Consider the following 23,732-nt stretch of genomic DNA (forward strand, 5'->3'; position numbering starts at 1 on the left):
GAGGAGCATTTTTGAGCCATTTCCAATAGGTTAAGGGCATTTTTGGCCCTTTTCCGAAAATAAAAATGTGAAAGTAAACGAGAATATTATGTAAATAATTTAGAAAAAAAATGCATATTTATTTATCCTTCTACTGAGTTGGCTTCTTTTGCAATTAGATTATAACAAAGGGTGAGTATTTGCTGATTCAACCTAAAGTAATTGCATTGTTAACACTTAAATGTGAAGTTGCGAACCACTAGACTGCAACAGGTACAATCCCAAATAACAATTGAACAATGATACTGTTAAAGCCAAAAACAAAATAAATAATTTAGCGCCCAACGCCAACTATTCGATTTATGCCGGAGGCAGAGGGGCTCTGTCAGACCCGCTGCATCTAGTCTAGATCACGCCCTTGGCGTGGCATCCCTAAGAATAGATTAAGTCCTTCATTGTAACATCCCAAACACTGGATATATAAGTTAACAAGCCTTAGACCCTAACGACGTGTTTTAAACCCGTGACAGAGCAGGCAACATCACTAGCGGGCTCGGCTTTAAAGATGGTATCAAAGCCACTATTGTGTCATCCTTGCCGATGGTGGGTCAGAGTTCAACTATGTTTAGGCAAATCCCAATTAGGCGGGACAAACCTCAGTGCTGAGTTTAGGTGAATCCCATGCGGTGGGGCAAACCTCAGCAAGGACACTGAGTCCATAAGATGGGGTGTAACATACAACCCAGACTTTAGACAGTCCCACGTCGACAAAACATAAGAGAAATAATGGGTATATAAGTTAACAAGCCTTAGACCCTAGCGACGTGTTTTAAACCCATGAGAGCCTATGCCCAGAGCGGACAATATCACTAGCAGGCTGAACTGTTACATAGAATGATACAGTATGCAGATACATTCAGACAGCATTTCAATTTCTCTCTAGCTGGCTATAGGTAGTGCTCAACAACAACAACAACAACCCAGTATAATCCCACTTAGTGGGGTCTGGGGAGGGTAGTGTGTACGCAGACCTTACTCCTACCCTAGGGTAGAGAGGCTGTTTCCAAATAGACCCCCGGCATCCTTTCCTCCAAGAACTTCCCACCTTGCTCTTGGGGAGACTCGAACTCACAACCTCTTGGTTGGAAGTGGAGGTTGCTATAGGTAGTGCTCAATGTCCATTTAACTGATTTTACAACCCAGAAGGTCCAAGAAGAGAAGTGAAGTTTGATTATCATAGCTGTGTATATTAGCCGAAAAGAACTTGATAAATAGTTCTCTGCATTTACTTTCTTGGATGTAAGACCAATACAGTTGTAAGAAGACAAATGTTCTAAGGTAAACAACAACAGATGTTCTCAAAATCCAGTGTGGTTCGCTACAATTCAAACAATATGTTCTACCTTTGCCCAATTGGAAGTTCCAGCTGCTTCTACTAATCTTTGATCTCACAATCAAAACTGCTTCTACACAGAAAAGAAACATAGGAAATTAACAGTGTACTGGTTATATAAATTATAAGTGATCATTTTAGCTTAGAGGAAGTACCTCTCAAGAGTGTCAAAAACTCATGTTTGCTTGATTTTGCTAATTGAAAGATCTACTTGCAGATAAGTGACACAAGCCATAAAGAAAAGGAAAAAGACAGAAGTCAACATCAACGGCTCTGCAAGCATGTAAATGGGGCTGAATTGGTAATAGACCTGCAAAGAGAGTTTAGTTAGGGATTAGCTAAATCCATGGTCAACTACAACAAAAAGGAAACACTAACTGGTGGAATCTTCTATATTTTAGCAGCTTCCCATCTTTCTTTTGATAAATACTTTAAGAGCTTCCCAAAAGTTCAATTTCTAACAGAGATAGCCTTTTCAAGAACAACGCTAAAGTTAAATTTGAGGAAGCAATAAATCTGTTGCTGTGTGCAAGCTTTCTAACTTAATATTTGAATAACCTGTATCAAACTCTATATAATGTGCGAATTACAAGAAAGCCAAAATGGTTCTCGCATAGAACTTATGTTCCAAGTTAGCCCTCTAGTTGTAGGCTTATTAGTAGGCAAAGATTGGTGGAGACAGCAAAAATTATCTAGTTCTATTTTATGAAACCAATCATCTCGGGTTGCTTTCCCTGTGATGTCAGGAAATAATCATTGGTCTTTATAGTATCATCCAGGAGAAGAACTTCAACTCAAACATACCACACTTTACCATCTAAAAATGTTACACGAAATATTACTCCTCTTATTTCAGAATCTTCACCCTAGTTTTACATTTTTATAATAAATCGCAAAAGTGAGTGCACTTTCTGCAATTGAAGACTACTCATTCACTATTCAATGTGCTTTTGACATTATAGTATTTCAAAGATAACATAGTACCCACATTTATCCTTGTAAAATCTCATATATAAGAAACTTAAACTTATAAGCCCATCCTTTTTTTTTCCTCTGATAACTGATTAATCCCGAGGGCCAGTTGGCACATGGTTCGGAATATAGTGGATAATGGGCCATCCCTCTACCCTTCACTTAAATACCAGGTTTTTGTCTGCAGTAGGGTTCGAACTCGTGACGTGCCCCTAATCCACACATCACGCGTTGTGCTCTTACCACTAGACCAAAGCACCATGGCAACCCATCCCTTTTTATGTCAAAAATAATTTCATATGCCCAAGAGGATGCCAAAAGATTTATGACGGCTATAAATGGATTATAAGTAACCTAGGTATTTCACCTTTACTCTTAATCAGTTATTTCCTATAAAAAGGATCCAGTGCTTTTTGAAAAAATGAAAATAAGAAACACAACTATTGCAATGCCTTTAAAATTCTGCCAAAATCAAAGAATCCATTAAAATTATTCTGATCACAATCCTTGACCAATTTTTGATTTTATTTTCAGACGCTCTTACAGTTTTCCAACTTTCCCAATTCTCATATTCAAATACAACTCCGTCAATCAGACCTTCACGAAGTATAACGGATTCCTGATAAAGGAAGAGCCTAGCATAGGTTGACAATCCATGTCAAACAGTTTAATTAAGATGAACATCTGAATACTTGGACGCAGAGGATTCATACAGCCGACCCCAACTAATCTAGGATTAAGACATAGTTGATTGATTCACCGCGATTCAAATACAGTTTTCCTTTTGGACAATCTTACCAGAAAGGATAATTTGTCAGTAAAGTTTATTTCCCAGCCAAAAGGCAGAAAAGAAGAAAAAAAGCCCCCAAAAATATTACAACAATACCAGGTTTATAGTATTCAACTTAACCTGATATCAAACCCCATGAAAGTTCTAAAACTGCTTTCTTTGGAAGAACATCACGAGTTCCCATACCTGGGTTCCCTCTCCTTACCGATTCGTTAGGCATTAAACAAGGTGCCGTTTTATTAAAGAACAACACAATTTAACTGGTAATTTTGTGCACAAAATCAAGCAAATTGTTATATGTCAACACACTGAAAGATACTTTTCAAGTATGTTAGAGATCTTGGTCAAGTTTAGGTACGTTCATTTTACCAGATGTCCCCGAATAGCGAAAGGACAAGGAGGGTTTTAACTAATTCCACAGACCGCCTTCTCTTCAAAAGACAATAAGATAAAGTAAATCAGCATATAAAAGTCAGCAAGATCACCTGGAAAGGAGAGTTGTGCTCAGGAACTACATTTTCCTTTTCTAGGACCACCACTGTCCTTCCCACAACATCAAGATACGAGTATTTCTTCTGAAAAATCAAAGTAAGCACTTGATTTTAACATGTTTGAAGACAAGTATGCTTATCTAAGTTGGCAGTAGTCAAGTATTACCTGACAAAAAAGAACAAGGAAATGAAAAGCATATGTTTGATCCTTTTACCTCAATAACTTGCTAGACGCTTGGACATTAACCCTTTGGCTGGAAACTAAGGGAAGAATAGAAAGTAAGGGAGGATAGAATAGACGTGGAGAAGAAAGTAAGAGAAAAAGAAAAATAGTTATCTTACTTTCTTCTCCACTTCTCTTCTTTTTTCCCTTACCTTTTATTTGGAAACTGTTTTCTTTCCTCTATTTGGCTTTGGATAGAAAGTAATACGGTAAGGATAACTGCAAATACTTTATGCTTTTCCTCTCTTTCACAACGGGTTTCACTCCTCTGAGCATCTATCATTCTTTCTCAGAGTTTCTCATGATACTAGTTGTGCTATCTGTGTACTTCGATGGAATCGTCAAAGACATTACATGCCAAAGTTGATTTGCTACAGGGGCTAGAGGTTATGTTAACATATGAACAAATACTGAAGTTCTACTATATGAGAAATAAGATCTGTTTGGTACGTGAGAGTTACCTCAAATCGTTGTTCCACAGGAAATGGAACCACCGCGGATGGGTTCTTTGATCCTTCTGGTAACACAACCTGAAATTTGATATTCTTGCACCATTACTTGCATGTTGCAAAAAAAGTCTATAGAGAACTGACGCAACAAATATCAACAGAATATGGTTAACCAAATTAATTCAACAGGGAGCACCCACTTTGACGGTCAACTTATCAACAACAGTCTGTCCAAGAGGGCATCCAAAACTGTAATTCAGGTAACGTGTGCCATCAGCTGCCTCAAAAAGGAAGTCCTCTAGAGGAACCCCATATCCGATGACAAAAGTAGATTTCCAGCCTCCAAATAAAGGATACCGTGGTTCTATTAACAGCTCTGACTGCAAAGGAAATTCATGGAAATCATAAAATCAAAAGAGTGATCTATAACCTTGCCACAAAAGAGAAAAGAAAGACAATGAAAGAATTTCCCAAAGAAATTATATGGAGGGAACATGATTGATACCTTCTTACGATTTGTGCGTAAGCGAGAGGATGAAATGTTCCCTATGTTATCCCTGTAGTAGACAGAATGGACCCTTGGTGGTAGTTCTGCAAGAAGATGCTTGAATGAGGAGACACCACTGTGCGAGGGCCTAGACTGATATTCAACCCTGCCAGGAGCACCAAAATAATTGAGCAACTAATACATATAATGAATCTGAACTTGTAAATGTTAAAAAAGACAGATAAATATTCTATACTTCAGTTAAACTCAAACCACCTAAAGATGGGGATTCTAATTCCAGAAAACATTTGTCTCAGAAAGCTAAAAAGGACAGCTTGTTGATTATCTGTATTAGGTTTTTGTTTATGTTACTGTTTTTTTATTGTTCTTGCATCATAAAGAATGAAAAAAAGGAAGAGCTTTCCTTTACCTGAATTATTTCAGTGTATTCATTCTTTACTCAATTTTGTTAAATACCAGCTTTATTTCTCCGACTGAATTATAAGCTTACAGAACCTACTGGATTTTCAATTTTAGAATATAAAAGTATCGCTGCATATAATAATTGGCAACTGACCTTGAAAAAACACCTTTATGTCGAGCACCAGCATGTACCAATTTGTAATGTTCAGTGACCTGTACACTGCCCCAGTGAGAGATTTCAATTTCGCGCACAAGCTCCTCAACCACAGCAAACGCATTATTGTTCTCAAAATGGACAATTACAGGTGAATATGAATACGGACGTTGTTCCTCATATGGCCCATATCTTAGTTCTGTGTTAGCACGATCTGTAGGCTCAACTCTTGTGAATGACTCAACCTTGCTAGTTGGGGTCTTTAGAAACGTTGCTTGCTGTTTAATAGGATATGGTGACAGAATTTTCGCACTGTCACGGTAATAAACTAATTGAGACTCCGACTGGCTTATTTCTACTGGGAAAGGCTCGAGAGAATGTGTTAATAAATAAAGAACTTCTAGCGAGATGGCTTCACCTTTGACCAATGGTTTAAGCAAATACACTAAATAATACTTAGTCCCATTTGGTCCATCAACCAGGTTAATTGGCTTCACATCAAGTGGCAAATAAGATTTCTTTTTCTTCTTGCTAGCAACAGCTGCTGCTTTTACCAATGCCAGATGATCAGCTTCTGTGGGAGAGAAGGCAAGAAGGACTTCCGAAGCAGGCGATTCACCAATATTTTCAACCTGAAACACCAAGCAATCAGATATCCAGTTTTATTATGCTATTAAAAGTCTGTAGAATGAATATTCTTTCCAGGTTTATGATAATGGGCCAGTATATATGGTCGCAACATTTCCAGTGACTCTTGGCTGTAACAATAATTTAACATTGAAATTTCATTAATTCTGTTTTTATATTATTGAAATCTTACTAACTATAAAATCTCAAATGTAACCAAATTCACATGTTGCCTTTGTGGATCTTCCCTGTACAGATGAGATCTTTATAAGGAATATTAAAGGATGATTTGAAGCTATATATAGAAGGTGATCAGCATAGTAAACAGAAAATAAGTCAAAACTCAACAAAAGACCAGTTAAAGTAGTTCCAAAATTCAGATTGATACCTTCAAAGTCAAGAAAACCCTCACAATGTGTGAATTCAAGTCAATCTGCAGCAATTCAATACAACCAGTGAGTAGTTGGAGGCATAGTGGACAAAAATACTAACAAAGACGGAAGTTTTTAAACATAGATGCAAAAATGAGGAGCTTCTTCTAAAAAAGGCAGCCCGGTGCACTAACTCCCACTATGCGTAGGGTCCAGGGAAGGGCTGGACCACAAGGGTCTATTGTACGCAGCCTTACCCTGCATTTCTACAAGAGGTTGTTTCCACGGCTTGAACCCGTGACCTCCTGGTCACACGACAGCAAAAATGAGGAGCTTCTTCTGATTACCAATAAAAAGTTGGCAAAAGACATGAGAATGAAAGATCACAAGAAAACTTTTTTCTTTGAATTCTTCTTCCTTTTTTCTCCTGGAAGGGGAAGGAATAGAGATGCATGCATTCGGCTGCAACTTTATGCACACACAAACTTTTAGAAGAAGAAAAAAGTTAATATTTTTGTGTTCAAATAATGACTAGAATATAAAACCTTTCCAGTTTTCATCTTGAGGAAGTTTGATGAAATAGCCTCTTTACCTTCACGAGGTAGGGGTAGGGTCTATATACAGTCTACCCTCCCCAAACCCCACTTGTGGGACCGCACTGGGTATGTTGTTGTTGTATCTTGAGGAAGTTTGACATGGAGGACAGTGGTTTCCATGGAAAATTTATGGATCATTTCCAAGAGTTTGGTGGGATAATAATAGTTAACTACAGATCAGAATGTATGTTATGAGGACAATGTTCTGATGATATTTTTTTAGTATCATGGTTCACAAAACTGTAAGAATGTTGGTTGAAACTATAGGCAGTAATGGAGCCAGGAACTTGAGTAAGGGGATTCAAAAAAATGTAAAAATGTCACTTCGAAGTTATAAACTATGTCAAGGGGATTCAATACTTTGTATATACAAGAAATTTTGTTTAGCCTCTTTGCACGAAGCAATTGTCCAGCTAACAGGATTCAACTGAAACCCCTTTAAAATAAGCAATATGCAGTAAAAGTTGAAATATTTGTAACTTCCAAATATATTTTTCTTACGAAATTTATAATTTGTAGGTACCCAAAATACATTTCTTCAAAAAAAAAAAATTATCAGAAAAACAAAAAGCATCTTCCGCCCAATACCAAACACAAAATTGATCAGAAAACTCAGCTACTTCAGAATAGAAATCTAAAATTAGAACCAGAAAATTTCAGAACATAGCAGGAAATTAAATAAGATAACAATCCTTAATCAATGATGCGTATATAGATTGAAATTGAGAGATTAAGGGGAAGGTGAGAGCTTACTCTGCGTTCGGCGTTAACGATCTGCAACTGCGGCGACGGAGACGGAGAAGATCTGGTGAGTAATGAAAGCGAGGTGAAGATAGAGAAAACTAGGGCTAGTCGAAGGATCGCCATAGCTCCCATTGCTGTATTTGAGGAAAATGGTAAAGACTTCTCTTCAGTCTTTAGTCAGTCTCCTCTTTAACTGATTCATTCACTTGAAAAGTGTAAAGTCAGCATTGTATTTTGGATTGGGCTTTATGGTCCTTGGGTCAACACAGTTTTGGGCTTCCTGTATATGAGAATAAGTGCATAAACAGGGATTTGCATCTATACCCGCTTTTTGGGGTCATATTTAACTTATACCCGCTTTGCAAAAAAATTGCAAGTGTACCCACTTTTCGCGTAAATTTCAGGCATACGGGCCTGAAGTAGCAAAGGCAATCACTCAAACTTCAGCATTCTAGTAGACGGGCCTGAAGTTGTTTGTAATTGCTGAACTTAAGCATTTTACTAGCTGAGTTTTGTTCTCTATTTGCTGAACTTAGCATATTTTAGCTGAAGTTTTGTCCTCGATATCGTAAAGCTTTTTCAAAAACTTAAGTAGAAGATGCTGAAGTTATTTAGTTCATTTGTAAAAACTTCAGCACTAAATAAGTTAGAAGTTTTGTCCTGGATTCCTTAGTTTTGTCATAAAGCCTTTTCAAAAACTTCCGCAGAAGATGCTGAAGTTATTTAGTTCATTTGTAAAACCTTCAGCACTAAAATAAGCTGAAGTTTTTGTCCTACAGTCGTACTAGCTGAAGTTTTGTTCTCTATGTGCTGAACTTCAACATGTTTTAGCTGAAGTTTTTTGCGTAAACTTAGTGTTGGCTAAAGTTTTTGTTTGTAATTGCTGAACTTAAGCATTCTATTAGCTGAAGTTTTGTTCTCTATTTGTTGAACTTCAGCATGTTTTAGTTGAAGTTTTATTTTATATTTGCTAAACTTCAACTGATTTATGGACTATATTTAAAGTTACAAACTCGTTATAGGTCTATTGCCTCAAAGAAGCTTTCCCTAAACCTGATGTAATCTTATTAAGTTTGTAGCAGTAGCTTGAAAAAATTTCATAAATTGCACCATTTATGTTCATCAAGTAACACTGCATTTTACATTACTATGTAAACTCAGGCTAACAATATTCGAGTCATGGGATGGGATCCATTGGCTTTAGGCACATTGTGCTGAAATTGCAATCACAACATCAAAATCAGGAAGTCCAATGTTATTCGTATACAGTAAACGATAAATGTCATGACCCAAACTGATGGGACGCGACGGGTACCCAGTACCTTACTCAACCGAGTACCAACATAACGTATCTTTTCGTATCATACTAGCATAGATAACTGAGCCGTAGAGGTTGTCGTGAAGTAGGTAGAATACAACACGTAATGGCAACTTATACATAAGACATATGGGTCTCTAAGACCAAAATAACCATTCATATACTGAACATAGGCCGACAAAGCCATACAATCGTCTACGTACATGACATCTGTCTACAAACCTCTAAGTATACATAATTGTCATAAAGGCCGGGACAGAGCCCCGCCATACCAAATAATACACATCTAAATCATACTGACCAAACAAGCAACTCCGAAGCAAATGGAGTACACCAACATCTTCCGCTGAGCTAATCGCCTATTTGGAGGATTCTCGACCTGTCTATCGAGACCTACGGGTATGAAATGCAGCGTCCCTGGGCAAAAGGGACGTCAATACGAATAATGTACCGAGTATGTAAGGCATATAAATAAGTGTATAAAAGACATGGAAGAAATATATAGTACATGACTCAACTTGTAAGTATGGACAACTCTGTAAATCATGAAATACTTATAGTGTCATGCATATGCGTATGAATATCATGTCGTGCATAAGTACGTGGGTTCATAATATCATCAAGCCTCTGAGGGCATCCCATCATATCATCTTAGCCACTGTGGGCAAATTCATTAACGTATACCAGTTGATCAGGTGGTGGTGCGTATATAACGTCGTAACCTTTTCCCATATCACATATATATATACATATAAATACGTGTATATAACGCCATCTGGTCATGGGTCAATGTACATGTATATATGCGTGAAATGCATAAGAAATACGTTAATAAGATTTTCTCGGGATGCCATAAAAATCAATATGCCTTTCGGATAAACTTTATCAAATACGTATTTTTCTGAGACCCATGAACAGAAGATATAATAATAATTCAAATGGGAAATCAAGAATATAGACACCCCTATTATTTCTATGAATAGAGTCATTTATGAAAGTTGCGTATTTTGCTCGTTTCATTTGTACCGTACAGATCATGCCAAAAGAAAGAAGGGATAGCCTTAACATACATGGAGTAGGAAAAATCCGTATGATACTCTTGGAATAGGTTGCACCATACTCCTTTAGAACCGTAAAATTTTATGTTGCTAACAATTCTCGTAGAATTTCTTTTAGTTGCAAGAATTCATGTTTTTGTTGAAAGCCTTAAGAATGGCTAACGTTCTATGGCTTCTTAACTATCAATTCATTGTTAATGTTGTAGGAATTTTTGTAGGAATTATGTTGCTTACTATTTTTGCGGGGGCTTGTAGGAAATTGGAATGAATTTTGCAAGAAGTCACATACTGACTTTGCAAGATTTGCGTCAGATTTTGTTTTGAAAATGTTAGAATGGGAAATGTGGTCTTTTGTTCAAATTCTTGAATAAGGTGTCTTGATATCATTATATCATGTTGCTACCTAATCTAATGTGACCATGCGTCATTGATTTGTTAGTGACTTGCTGCCACATGGGGTGGGGTAGTTTTTTTTAATCTTTATCCACGTATTAGGTAATTAGGTAATGTCCCGCTACTTAACCAAATACTCATATAATTGAGAATTATCTCAAACTACTTAAAATACTACTTTCTTTTTTAATATACTTTATATATCATACTATCGTGGTCATGTAGTACCTTATATGGTACTAGTCCATAAATATCGGGTACTAACGCTTTGCCCAAATTTTATCCCAACATGCCAAACTTGGACGAAAATTCATTTTCTTTGACTTGCTTACCCTTTCACCTTCACGAATTTATTTACCACTTGTTTGATATAGCATAATCCTTATAATCTCCAAATAATCTTTTCCTTGGACTGATGTCACTTACCTTACGACAAATTTAACGTACAATACCACAAGGTACAATATCGTCGCAATTTAATACTGCGGGACGTAATATCGACGTAATATTGTGGGGCGTAACATCATTCCCCCCTTTGGAACATTCGTCCTTGAATATTGACTGATGCTCTTATCATTTTCATAACTTATAGCTCTTGTGAATACCTCAATACTCTCCTTTCCATTTAGGTAGTTGTTCTATGAATAAATCCAAAGGCCAGGGCATTCCCCCTTTTAGGCCTCTTTCCCATGCTATGACTTATGATCGAATTTCTTTCAATCTCGTAACTGTTGCTACCTTCTATCATGCAGCCTCTACGATACTGACCTTGTAAGTGTGCCTATGCGACTATTCTCTCTTTTTTCCCTCCAGCTTTTAGCCAATCTCTATGGTTTACTTTGTAAACATATACAAGGCTTAATAGGATGCCTTTCCGTGCATCTATAGGTGTATTGACGTTCTTCGCTCGGTACTTTGTAGAACTTGCAAATATGGCTATATCTTATTTCATAGACCTGGTTATCTATTCGTATGACTTGCCTCTACGTAGGTCATACTATACCATAATTCTTACTTCGATCTATCGTAACCAAGGTCTGCAACCAACTCTAGGTTACTCTTGCTACTTATCCTTAAGATTGATGGTCTAATCTCATCTCATACTGTTGGACTTTTATCCATTTATTATTGATTCACCTTAATGTTGATTCATTATCTACCACTAATAACTTGATCTTTTATGTAACGCCGCATCTAGGGCTCGCGTCTCATCGGGGATATCATGAGTAATTAGGTCGATCCTAGGAGTGATACTATACTTCCATAACAGTACTTTATAGCATCCCAATGTGACTCACCTTCTATGGGTATTTTGGTCCCTTACAATTCATGCAATCCTCTTCAAGTCATTACTCAATCGAAGGCCCAATCATCATCCTTTATCTATCACAATTACGCTCGTATTCCACTACCAGGGCAGCATTCCATCTCTTCTAAATGCTACTAGTCTTAGACTCCTTTGAGTTCATTCTGGCTATACTGAGCCTTTTATAACTTAGAGAATCCATCAGCTCTCTTATTTTCATGAGCTTAATCCCAAAAACTTATCCATTCTTGTCACTTTTTCACTCACTTTTTCTTATCCTTACTCATGTCTTCCTAAAACCTTGTCGCTCTACCATACTTTAGCTTACGACCTACACATATCTATTCATATTTGCTCGCAACCTTCCTTCAACTTGCTTGTACCATAAATTTCCTTATGTTATTTTGGAACATCAAGAGAGACATCACAATGTTTCTAACTCTTCTTTTACTCTCTAATTAGGCCTTTCGGTACTTAAAAACCATAGGCTGGAAGGTATGCCACTGAAGATGCTACTATCATTCCTGGGTACTGGATCCCCCCGCTTCTAGACTTTTATCCGCAATATGGGTTATTAACAACCTTCTGCATTTGAGTATCTCGTACGTTGTTCACCTTTACCTTTCTTACCTTAAAATCTTGCATCGTATATTTTCTCTTTCATAACCTCCCTTCCACATAATTATAATTCACATTTATAACTTGAAGTTCTATCATAATACTTGCACCTCTGGGGCATACACAATTCGGTGGTAGCTCCATATTGGTACTCTTCTAACTGGCTCTATCATAGAGCCGTTATAGAATATGACTACTGTACTATTTCTCTTGTACTTCTGATATTAAGAGTGATTCTACAATATTCTCCATCATGATGCTTGTAACTTTCTAGGTCCAACAAGCAGACTCCTAATTTACTTAGTTGATGTAACTTTTTAGTTTCCTATTTCTTCTGATTGGCCTTTATGTCGGCTTAAGTTATCTCCCGATCTGTGGTTCATGGTATTAGTTATTCTGTTTAGCCTTTCATGGGTGCAGAGCAATATGCATGATACAATCTTTTAAGAATTTAATCTTTCGTCTAAGTCCTGGGCTCAATTCTTTCTTTTAACGTATACCAGAATCTTCTACGGTTGTATATGCTGTATGTATAAAACTCTGAACTCTTAAGTGCATTCATAACGTAACCCACTCTGGATCATTGATCGAATACTTTCTTTTGTTCTATCTTAGCTTTCTTCCAACGTAAGCTATTACTTTTCCTGGTCTCTCTGCCCCCTTATTGCGTCCATACTTAGCTTATCTTAGTGCCCACACTTGTCAGCGTTTTCATACAACTCATATGATCTCGAATATTACTTTTAATTTTACTTCCCGTTCATTAGCCACGACAGGTTCCACTTTCCTTTGGAGTGCTTACAATGTTGTTGTGAGACTGTTGTTACATGATCATTTCCTCTTTAGGTCGTTGTGCTTAGGTTGAATCCTTCTTCCTTATTTTCTCAGCTAGTCTTTCGTTGTAGTACTTAGGGAGAAACCTTGACTCTTGTAAAGCTGTGAGCTTATTACATCGTATACTCGACGGACCTTTTGATGTCCTTCCTTGCCTATAATTATTTGTAGTTACTTACCTCCATGCCCTTATGTTTGTAGGGCTGCTTCTGAACTGAAATTTTGACTATCTTCCAAGTGGCACTCTCTTTTATTCTCGTAACATTCATGAGGTACCTTTAACTACCCCGACTCTTATTTGAATATATCTCAAGTATTATAATAACATTACAGAGAGGCTGAGTTCTCCATGTTAGGGTTTACTACATTTATATTACATGATATGTTGATTTGTCTGTAACTTCTTGTCTAGTCATGACTAGGCTCTTCTTGAATCAACTACTAACTACTCGTCGGCCAATTCTCATATTCATATTCCGCGTAATCTCTCTTGGGTTATTTTCTTTGTCTAACTTACCTCTTGCACTGGCTCCTTATTTATCAGTAACCTTCTGGGCAGGAACCCTTACTTCCTTTTTCTGACGTTGTGCTTACATAACGTTCTGGAATCATAGCATATCTGTAGGATTCGGATAAGTGCAATCTCATTCCTTTCTCATTTTCTTATCACACTCTTCCTTTACCTTCCATAATTACTAGAACAACTTAATTTTGTCTTAATACCACATTACACCTTATTCCTCCCTTTAGGGGAGTACTAAGATTTAGTGCTATGATGATCTACGTATAGATGTTTTACCTTTTCATCTCTGACGTCTTTTCACATCGTCGATGACCCTTACTCGCCTTGCATCCTTCTGTACCAAGGATAACAAAATTCCTTACTTGCAAGGGTGACACTTAATGTAACTGGTACATACAGTCCCTTAAGCTTAACTTTGCTCATATTGCTTGCTTTAGGGAAGCGTTTTCCTGAATGACCATTCTCTTGATTCTTCTTTTGTTATCTATTCTACTATCGCCAGAACGAAATCTGAAATTCTCATGATGCGACTATTATCAAATCACTAGGTCCCTAATTCATGTTTAGTTTATCTTGTTCACCAATCCATACTAGTTTCTATTATTCTAGGGTCTAGCTTTTCCTCTTGTTAATCACGTTAGAGTTGCGAACTTATTTCTCGAAATGAGGATATGACTTTATGGCCTATATTCTTTTATTGTCTCAAGGCCTGTCATCTTTCGTCTTTTCCTTCACTTGACTGTAGACTCTGTAATACTATCACCATTTTCATTTTTCTTTTTTCTACCGTTTCCATCCAGGTATCACATCTTACTTATAATACTTCACTAACTCTTTTCTTATTTCCCGCTAACATCAATGTCGACCACTTTGATCTGAAAACTCAAACAAGACATTCTTTTTCCCCTTGCTTCATTCATTGGCTCGTCGGTTTGCTCAATGTTCTCGCTCTACTAGGGACGGGACCCACACTAAGGTAATATTTACCCCTTCTAGGATTCCGGTGCCTGTCTTTGTAGCAGTTTATGATCTAGGTGTCTCATAAGGAGATCCATTACCACGTTTACACTATCCTTCGGGAATGTCAACTAACTTTACCAATCTATCCCCTATTTTGGGTTATTTTAACCCCAGCCAGATCCTGATAACCCGTTCTTCTCTTAAACCATATCCGTTAGCTCATATAGGGCATGACTAAGATAGGTGTGGCTGATTGTACGTACATCTGTTACTGTTAAAGGTAACTCAAAATGCTTATATCTCCCTTCTTGAATGGTAAATAATGATAATCTTTATTAACTGTGTACCTCGTACCCTTCTTCACCTTCCTTCTTTTACTTGCTGAAACTTGTGTCTAACTTCCGATTATGTGATTCCTTTTTTTTACCATAAGAATGGATAAGTATTCTTTCCTTAAAGCTCCTTATCAAGAACCTTACACCTTTTAGTACACGCATGATCTGTTGAAGACCTCACATTTACTCATCATAAGCAAGATGCAAAATTGAGTTCCTCTAACTCAACATTCCACAACTATATCTCTTACCGACCGTCTTTCTGAATGTAGGCATCGTCGTATTACGAATAAGGTAGAGTTTAGGAAATTGAGTTCTTACAACTGAGCTCTACCACACGATCTAGAGTAAGAAGAAAGAGTGACAGTCCTAAATGCCCTGTAGCCTCCTACTTATAAGTGTGGTGCATGACACACCCATAAACAAGACTCTACTAGACACGTCTTGTAAACTCTCTAGGACAGAACTGCTCTAATACCACTTTTGTCATGACCCAAACCGATGGGCCACGATGGGCACCCAGTACCTTACTCAACCGAGTACCAATATAACATATCTTTTCGTATCATAATAGCATAGATAACTAAGCCGTAGAGGTTGTCGTGAAGTACGTAGAATACAAAACGTAATGCCAACTAATACATAAGACATATGGGTCTACAACAACAACAATAACGGCCCAGTATAATCCCACAAGTGGGGTTTAGGGAGGGTATTATGTACGCAGACCTTACCCCTACCCCGAGGGGCAGAGAGGCTGTTTCCAAGAGACCCTCGGCTCAAGAAAGCAACAAGAGAGACAATATATTAGTACTATCAATAGATGTATAATAAAATAACATAACATACATAATTATAAAATAACATAAAATAACAAAATAACAGCAATATAAAAAATATAGGAAATACGAAAAGGATGGAAGATATAATACTATCCAGCATATAAAGTCCTGCATCAGTAACTGACCAGTAGCATCCTAGGACTAAAATCCTAAGACTAACTCCTAACTGGCTAGTCTCACTCTAGTGCTCTGTAGAAATTTTCACAACTTCCCCTAACCTACAACCTTAATGCTTGACCTCCACAATTCTCTGTCAAGGGCCATGTCCTTAGTAATCCTAAGGCGCGTCATGTCCTGCCCAATCACCTCTTCCCAATACTTCTTAGGTCTTCCTCTACCTCTCCTCGTGCCCACCACAACCAGTCCTTCACACCTCCTCACCGGTGCATCAGTGCTCCTCCTCTGAATGTGACCGAACCATCTGAGTCTTGCTTCCCGCATCTTGTCCTCCATGGGAGCCACGCCCATCTTCTCTCGAATTTCTTCATTCCTAATCTTATCCATCCTTGTATGCCCACACATCCACCTCAACATCCCCATCTCTGCTATTTTCATCTTCTGGATGTGTGAGTTCTTAACAGGCCAACACTCGGTCCCAAACAACATGGTAGGCCTTACCACTGCTCTATAAAACTTACCTTTTAGTAATGGTGGAACTTTCTTGTCACACAGAAAATAACCATCGTATACTTACCTTTTAGTACGATGGGTTTCTAAGACCAAAATAACCATTGTATACTGAACATAGGCCGACAAGGCCATACAATCGTTTACGTATATGCCATCTTTCTACAAGCCTCTAAGGATACATAATTGTCATAAAGGCCGGGACAGAGCCCCGCCATACCAAACAATACATATCTAAATCATACTAACCAAACAAGCAACTCCAAAGCAAATAGAGTGCACCAACATCTTCCGCTGAGCTGATCGCCTACTTGGAGGACTCTCGACCTGTCTATCGAGACCTACTGACATGAAACACAGCGTCCCCGGGCAAAAGAAACTTCGGTACGAATAATGTACCGAGTATGTAAGGCACATAAATAAGTGTATAAAAGACATGGAAGAAATATAGAGTACATGACTCAACCTATAAGTATGGACAACTTTGTAAATCATGAAATACTTGTACTGTCATGCATATGCATATGAATATCATGTCGTGCATAAGTACGTGGGTTCATAATATCATCAATCCTCTAAGGGCATCTCGTCATATCATCTTGCCCACTGTGGGCAAATTAATTAATGCATACCAGCTGATCAGGTGGTGGTGCGTATATAACGCCGTAACCTTTTCCCATATCCCGCATACATATATATATATACCTATATAACACCATCTGGTAATGGGTCAATGTACATGTATAAATGCATGAAAAGCATAAGAAATACGTTAATAAGATTTTCTCGGAATTCCATAAAAATCAATATTTCTTTCGGATAAACTTTATCAAATACATATTTTTCTGAGACCCATGAACAGAAGATATAATAATAATTCATATGGGAAATAAAAAATATAGACACCCCAAGTATTTCTATGAATAGAGTCATTTATGAAAGTTGCGTATTTTGCTCGTTTCATTTGTACTGTATGGATCATGCCAAAAGAAAGAAGGGATAGCTTTAACATACCTGGAGTAGGAAAAATTCGTATGATACTCTTGGAATAGGTTGTACCGTACTCCTTTAGAACGGCAAAAGTTTACGTTGCTAACAATTCTCGTTGGATTTCTTTTAGTTGCAAGAATTCACGTTTTTGTTAAAAGCCTTAAGAATAGCTAACGTTCTATGGCTTCTTAACTATCAATTCATTGTTAATGTTGTAGGAATTTTTGTAGGAATTATGTTGCTTACTGTTTTTGTGGGGGCTTGTAGGAAATTGGAATGAATTTTGCAAGAAGTCACATACTGACTTTGCAAGATTTGCGTCAGATTTTGTTTTGAAAATGTTAGAATGGGAAATGTGGTCTTTTGTTCAGATTCTTGAATAAGGTGTCTTGATATCATTATATCATGTTGCCACCTAATCTAATGTGACCATGAGTCATTGATTTGTTAGTGGCTTGCTGCCACATGGGGTGAAGTGGGTTTTTTTAATCTTTATTTACTTATTAGATAATTAGGTAATGTCCCGTTACCCGATAATTAATCAATTACCTATATAATTGAGAATTATCTCAAACTACTTAAAATATTACTCATTGTTTTAATATACTTTATATATCATACTATCGTTGTCATATAGTACCTTGTATGGTACTAGTCCATAAATATCGGGTATTAACGCTTGGCCCGAATTTGATCTCAACATGCCAAACTTGGACGAAAATTCATTTTCTTTGACTTGCTTACCCTTTCATCTTCACGAATTTACTTACCACTTGTTTGATATAGCATAATCCTTATAATCTCCAAATAATCTTTTCCTTGGACTGATGTCACTTACCTTATGACAAATTTAACGTACAATACCACAGGGTGCAACATCTTCGTAATTTAATACTGCAGGACGTAATATCGACGCAATATTGTGGGGCATAGCTATGAAGATCTCTTCCTTCACATATCTATTTTGCCCTCATCGTACAGAAAGAAAAGCAAGATTTGCTTTTTTCCTTTATGTATATGTTCGTTATACATAATTCCACGCTAAAGTTTTCCAATGAAAAGAAAGGAGGAAGAGAGGAGAGCACAAGTAGCAGGAAGAAGGAAGGGCCTGAAGTTGTAAAAATTAGGGTATATGTTAAATAATTTTAAAAATATGGGTATAGGTTAAATGGGGGTGACCAAATAGGGTGCCCTCGTGAAATTTTTACCATAAACAGCCGTTTTGAGGACAGAAATTTAAGTCATTGCCGAAGTTTATACTTTTTTGTAAGTTTAGCCGCGTCTACAGTTATAAACTTCAGACATAAGCGGGTTTGAAGTTTAGCATACTACTTGTGCAAGTAAACTTCATATGCTTTCTTTATTGCTTGTTTGGATGGTTGTTACCTATCATATTGTTACTTCAAATGTCACGACCCCGATTTGCCCTTTGTGAACCATCATGACGGAACCTAGTATCTACGACTAGGTAAGCCTAACAATGCGGAAAATAAACAAAATTTGCGGAAGAAATAATTAAAAACCAAAATAGTAAAATAAAACAGTGTTTAAAATGCCGCTCGGCATACACAATAACAACTCTCGAAACTAATATCTTTTTCGAATACCCGAAATCTCATGATCACAAGCTTTTAAATGTCTACAAGCATCTAACTCCAGAATATCTAATAAGGAAACGAAAGTACAAAAGGGCTAATACAAAAAAGGAGAGTAGAAAGGGACTCTTCGGTCTGTGGACGCGGCAGATATACCTCGCAGTCTCTACAAGCGCCTCGTCTTAAGCGTGATAAGTCAGAGTGGAGGTACCTGAATCTGCACATAAAAACATGCATAAAAAGGGCATGAGTACACCACAACAGTACTCAGTAAGTACCAAGTCTAACCTCGGTCGGGTAGTAATAAGGAAGGTCAGGGCCCTACTGAGATTAAATGAAACATAAGATATAACAGAATAAGATAAAACAGTATGGTTGAAAGCTAACAGTAAGAATTAATACAGGGTAATAAGGATAACAACAACTGAAATGGAGACAAAAACAATCACAAGGAATATCACCCTTCACAAAGATAATAACCGGGGATCTCTCAGTATCCCGAGGATCTCTTAGTATCCTCAATATATGCCAGGGATCTCTTGGTATCCCGAGGATCTCTTGATATCCTCAATATATGCTAGGGATCTCTTGGTATCCCGAGAACCTCTTGGTATCCTCAATATACATGCTGGGGATCTCTCGGTATCTCGCACTTCCGTTCAAATCCAAAACACGTACAGGGGATCTCCCGGGATGCTGTCCCGTAGTCCTAAATTAAAACACACAGAAATAACACAAGAATACTCAATTAAACTCAACTTCATACAAAGGTAAAATAGGTAATTCTAACCTTGCATGCTTCACATAATACAAATAAGGCAGTTTAAGCAATTAAGTCAATTAGACATGTTTCTCTAAGTTACCAACATGTTTAAATTCCAAGTAGTATAAGCATGAATGGAAAAATACAATTAAAGCTACTTTAGTGAAAACAGGATTTTCAACAATTAGCACAAGTACACCCTCGTCACCTCACGTACATGGCATTTCATTTATCACAATACCAATCCTCAGGGGAATTTCCCCCACATAAGGTTAGGCAAGCCACTTACCTCGAACCGGCTCAAAATCAACCTGAAACCACATTCTTGCCACGAGTACTCAACTCCAAATGGACCAAATCTATTTTATTCAATTGCATAATGTAAATAACACTTCAAATAACTGATTCTACAAATAAATTCTAAGCTATAACGCGAAATTAGGAAAAATGACCAAAACGCCCCTCGGTCCCACATCTCAGAATTGGGTAAAATATATGTTTTCACAATGCTCATACTCTCACGAGTCTATACATATCAAGAACCCTGAAATCGGAGTTTAATTGACCCCTCAAATACCCATTTTAAGGTCTCTTAATCTCAAGCCCTAATTACCCATTTTGCACTGATGTTTCCCTAATTTTTCACCACTAATTAGACCTTTAATCACATATAAACGAGTATGAAGTCAAGAATATTACCTCCAAGTAATTCCCCTTTGGTTTCCTAAAAAATCTCCCTCAAAAGCTTCAATCCCGTTCAAAAATGGTGGAAAAACGAAGAAGGGTCGCAGATTGGCTATTTATATACTGCCCAGTTATTTCCTTCTTCGCGAATGCGGCCACTACCTCTCATTCGCGAAGCATAAAATCACCAACCAATCAACTCCTCTTTCACAAATGAGAACACCTCCTCGCGAACACGATGCTCAAACCCTCCAAGCCTCCGCGAACGCGACTCCACCTATGCGAACGCGAAGCACAAAGCTCCTGGGATCCCAGCTGCACCAAATACTCTACGCGAACGCGGAACCTAAATCGCGTTCGCGATGCAAACTATGCCATACCATTCGCGAATGCGGGAGAAACGTCGCGAACGCAAAGGGCAAATTCTCTGCAACACAGAACTGAAGAAATCTGCAACTTTCAAAACAAGAATTTGGTCCGTTTAACCACCTGAAATCCACCCAAGGCCCTTGGGACCTCAACCAAACATGCCAACATATCCCATAACATCATTAAATCTTGTTCCAACCTTCAGAACACTCAAAACAACATCAAAATACCAATTTTACATCGGATTCAAGCCTAAGAATTCCAAAAACTCTCAAATTACGCTTTCGATCAAAAAGTCTATCAAACCTCGTCCGAATGACCTGAAATTTTGCACACACGTCACTTTCAAAACTATGGAGCTACTCCAACTTCCGGAATTCCATTTTGACCCTCGTATCAAAATCTCACTATCAAACCGAAAACTTCAAAAATTTAACTTTCGTCATTTCAAGCCTAAATTAGATACGAGCCTCCAAAAAACAATCCGAACACGCTCCTAAACCCGAAATCACCCAATGGAGCTAACAGACCCATAGGAATTCCATTTCGAGGTTGTCTTCACATTGTTCCAACTAAGGCCCAAATTCCACAACCTAAACTCTCATTTAGAGACTAAGTATCCCAAAACTTTTCGAAACTTCAAATTAGGGGTGTTCGTCGGTCGGTATGGTACGGTATTTGGACATTTTGGTTCGGTATTTTTGGTATTAAATTTGTTAAAATCCTATACCAATACCGTACTTAATTAAATTCGGTATGGTTTAGTTTTTCTCCTTTAGATTTCGGTTTATTCGGTTCGATAACTTCGATTTGAATAATAACTAGTGCATAGAGCCATACACTCTAATATTCTTAATTAAAGTACTCAAAAATACAAAACTAAAAATGTTTGTTGACACAAAAACTTTGTCCAAAACTAGCAAATATCGACCCAAATAGAGAAAATTGTACATAAAAGAATATTTGATCATTAGAAATGTCATGTTACTTGTTTAGAGTTAATTGATGAACTTTGAGAATAAAGGAAAGTAAAGTTTTTGATTTTTTTTATTTATGTTATAAGTGATAATATGTGTTTTGTGTAATATAATATATATTTCGGTACGGTATCGGTATTTTATCTTAAAATACCAAATACCATACCTAATACCAATTTTTTTTAAAACTTAAACCAAATACCAAAATAACGTATACCAAATACCAAAATTTTCGGTTTCGGTATGGTAATTCGGTATTTACCAAATTATGCCCAGCCCTACTCCAAATAACCCTCCCGGCAACTCACAATAGCAGAAACAAATACGGAAAAATTATTTAATAGGGGATCGGGGCGTAAATTCTTAAAACGACCGGCCGGAAACATTCGTTCATCACCGAACGAGCATAGAGACATACCTGAAGTAGTGAAAAGATGAGGGTAACGGCTACGCATATCCTGCTCGATCTCCCAGGTCGCCTCCTCGACCGGCTGACCCCGCCACTAAACCTTTACTGATGTAATGTTCTTTGACCTCAGCTTTCGAACCTGCTTGTCCAGTATCGCCACTGCTCCTCAACATAAGATAGATCTTTGTCCAACTGGACTGAACTGAAATCCAACATGTGCGACAGATCATCGTGATAACCCCGGAGCATCGAAATATGAAATATCAGATGAACTCCTGCCAAGCTGGGAGGTAAGGAGAGCTCATAAGCAACCTCCCCAACACGTCTCAATATCTCAAAAGGACCAATAAACCTCGGACTCAACTTCCCTTTCTTCACAAATCTCATAATGCCCTTCATAGGCAATACCCGAAGTAGGACCCGCTCTCCAACCATATAGGAAACATTACGAACCTTCCGGTCTGCGTAATTCTTCTGTTTGGACTGGGCTGTGCGGAGTCTATCCTGAATCACCTTAACCTTCTCCAAAGCATCTTGAAAAAAGTTTGTGCCCAATAATCTATCCTTACCCGGCTCAAACCAACCTACTGGGGATCTACACCGCCTACCATATAAAGCCTCATACGGTGCCATCTGAATGCTGGACTGATAGCTGTTGTTATAGGCAAACTCTGCCAATGGCAAGAACTGATCCCAAGACCCTTCAAACTCAATCACACACGCACGGAGCATATCCTTAAGAATCTGAATAATGCGCTCGGACTGTCCGTCCGTCTGAGGGTGAAGGTTGTACTCAACTCTACCCGAGTACATAACTCATGTTGTACGGCCCTCCAAAACCGTGATGTGAACTAAGTACCTCTATCTGCAATGATGGAAACTGGAATACCATGCAGACGAGCAATCTCCCGAATATAAATCTCTGCTGGACGCTCCAAAGAATAGGTAGTACACACAGGAATGAAATGTGCGGACTTGGTCAGTCGATCCACTATCACCCAAATGACATCGAACTTCCTCAAAGTCCGTGGGAGCCTAACTACAAAGTCCATGGTGATCTGCTCCCACTTCCACTCCGGAATCTCTATCTGCTGAAGCAACCCACCCGGTCTTTAGTGCTCATACTTCACCCCCTGATAATTGAGGCACCGAGCTACAAACCTAACTATATCTTTCTTCATCCACTTCCACACCAATAGTGCTGCCTCAAATCCTGGTACATCTTCGTGGCACCCGTATGAATGGAATACCGCAAACTATGGGCCTCCTCTAGAATTAACTCCTAAAGCCCATCAACATTGGGTACACAAATTTGACCTTGCATCCTCAATACCCCGTCATTACCAATAGTCACATCTTTGGTATTACTATGCTGGACCTTGTCCTTGAGGACAAGCAAATGAGGGTCATCATACTGACGCTCCCTGATACG

The 23,732-nt window shown here is 38.0% G+C and overlaps 2 protein-coding genes across 3 annotated transcripts; both read right to left on the reverse strand.

The window, feature by feature from the left end:
• Positions 1–1,243: 1,243 nt before the first annotated feature.
• Positions 1,244–7,899, reverse strand: LOC104211977 (dolichyl-diphosphooligosaccharide--protein glycosyltransferase subunit 1B). 2 transcript variants are annotated; one of them, XM_009761136.2, is made up of 9 exons: positions 7,709–7,899; positions 6,377–6,421; positions 5,362–5,993; positions 4,803–4,950; positions 4,498–4,677; positions 4,310–4,378; positions 3,620–3,709; positions 1,528–1,682; positions 1,244–1,439 (listed from the first exon to the last, which is right to left on the reverse strand). In XM_009761136.2, exons 1-8 carry the CDS (start codon positions 7,829–7,831, stop codon positions 1,548–1,550), a joined length of 1,422 nt encoding a protein of 473 aa, XP_009759438.1. In that variant the 5' UTR covers positions 7,832–7,899; the 3' UTR covers positions 1,244–1,439; positions 1,528–1,547. The 2 variants fall into 2 exon arrangements, with proteins under 2 accessions (XP_009759438.1, XP_009759437.1); XM_009761135.2 differs by having other exon boundaries at positions 1,244–1,445.
• An 8,200-nt stretch (positions 7,900–16,099) lies between these two features.
• LOC138868535 (uncharacterized) lies at positions 16,100–16,426 on the reverse strand. The gene has a single exon (XM_070146089.1). It carries the CDS (start codon positions 16,424–16,426, stop codon positions 16,100–16,102), a length of 327 nt encoding a protein of 108 aa, XP_070002190.1.
• Between the last annotated feature and the right edge of the window lie 7,306 nt (positions 16,427–23,732).

This window comes from Nicotiana sylvestris, chromosome 5 (assembly GCF_000393655.2).
Source record: "Nicotiana sylvestris chromosome 5, ASM39365v2, whole genome shotgun sequence".
Classification (NCBI taxonomy): Eukaryota; Viridiplantae; Streptophyta; class Magnoliopsida; order Solanales; family Solanaceae; genus Nicotiana; species Nicotiana sylvestris.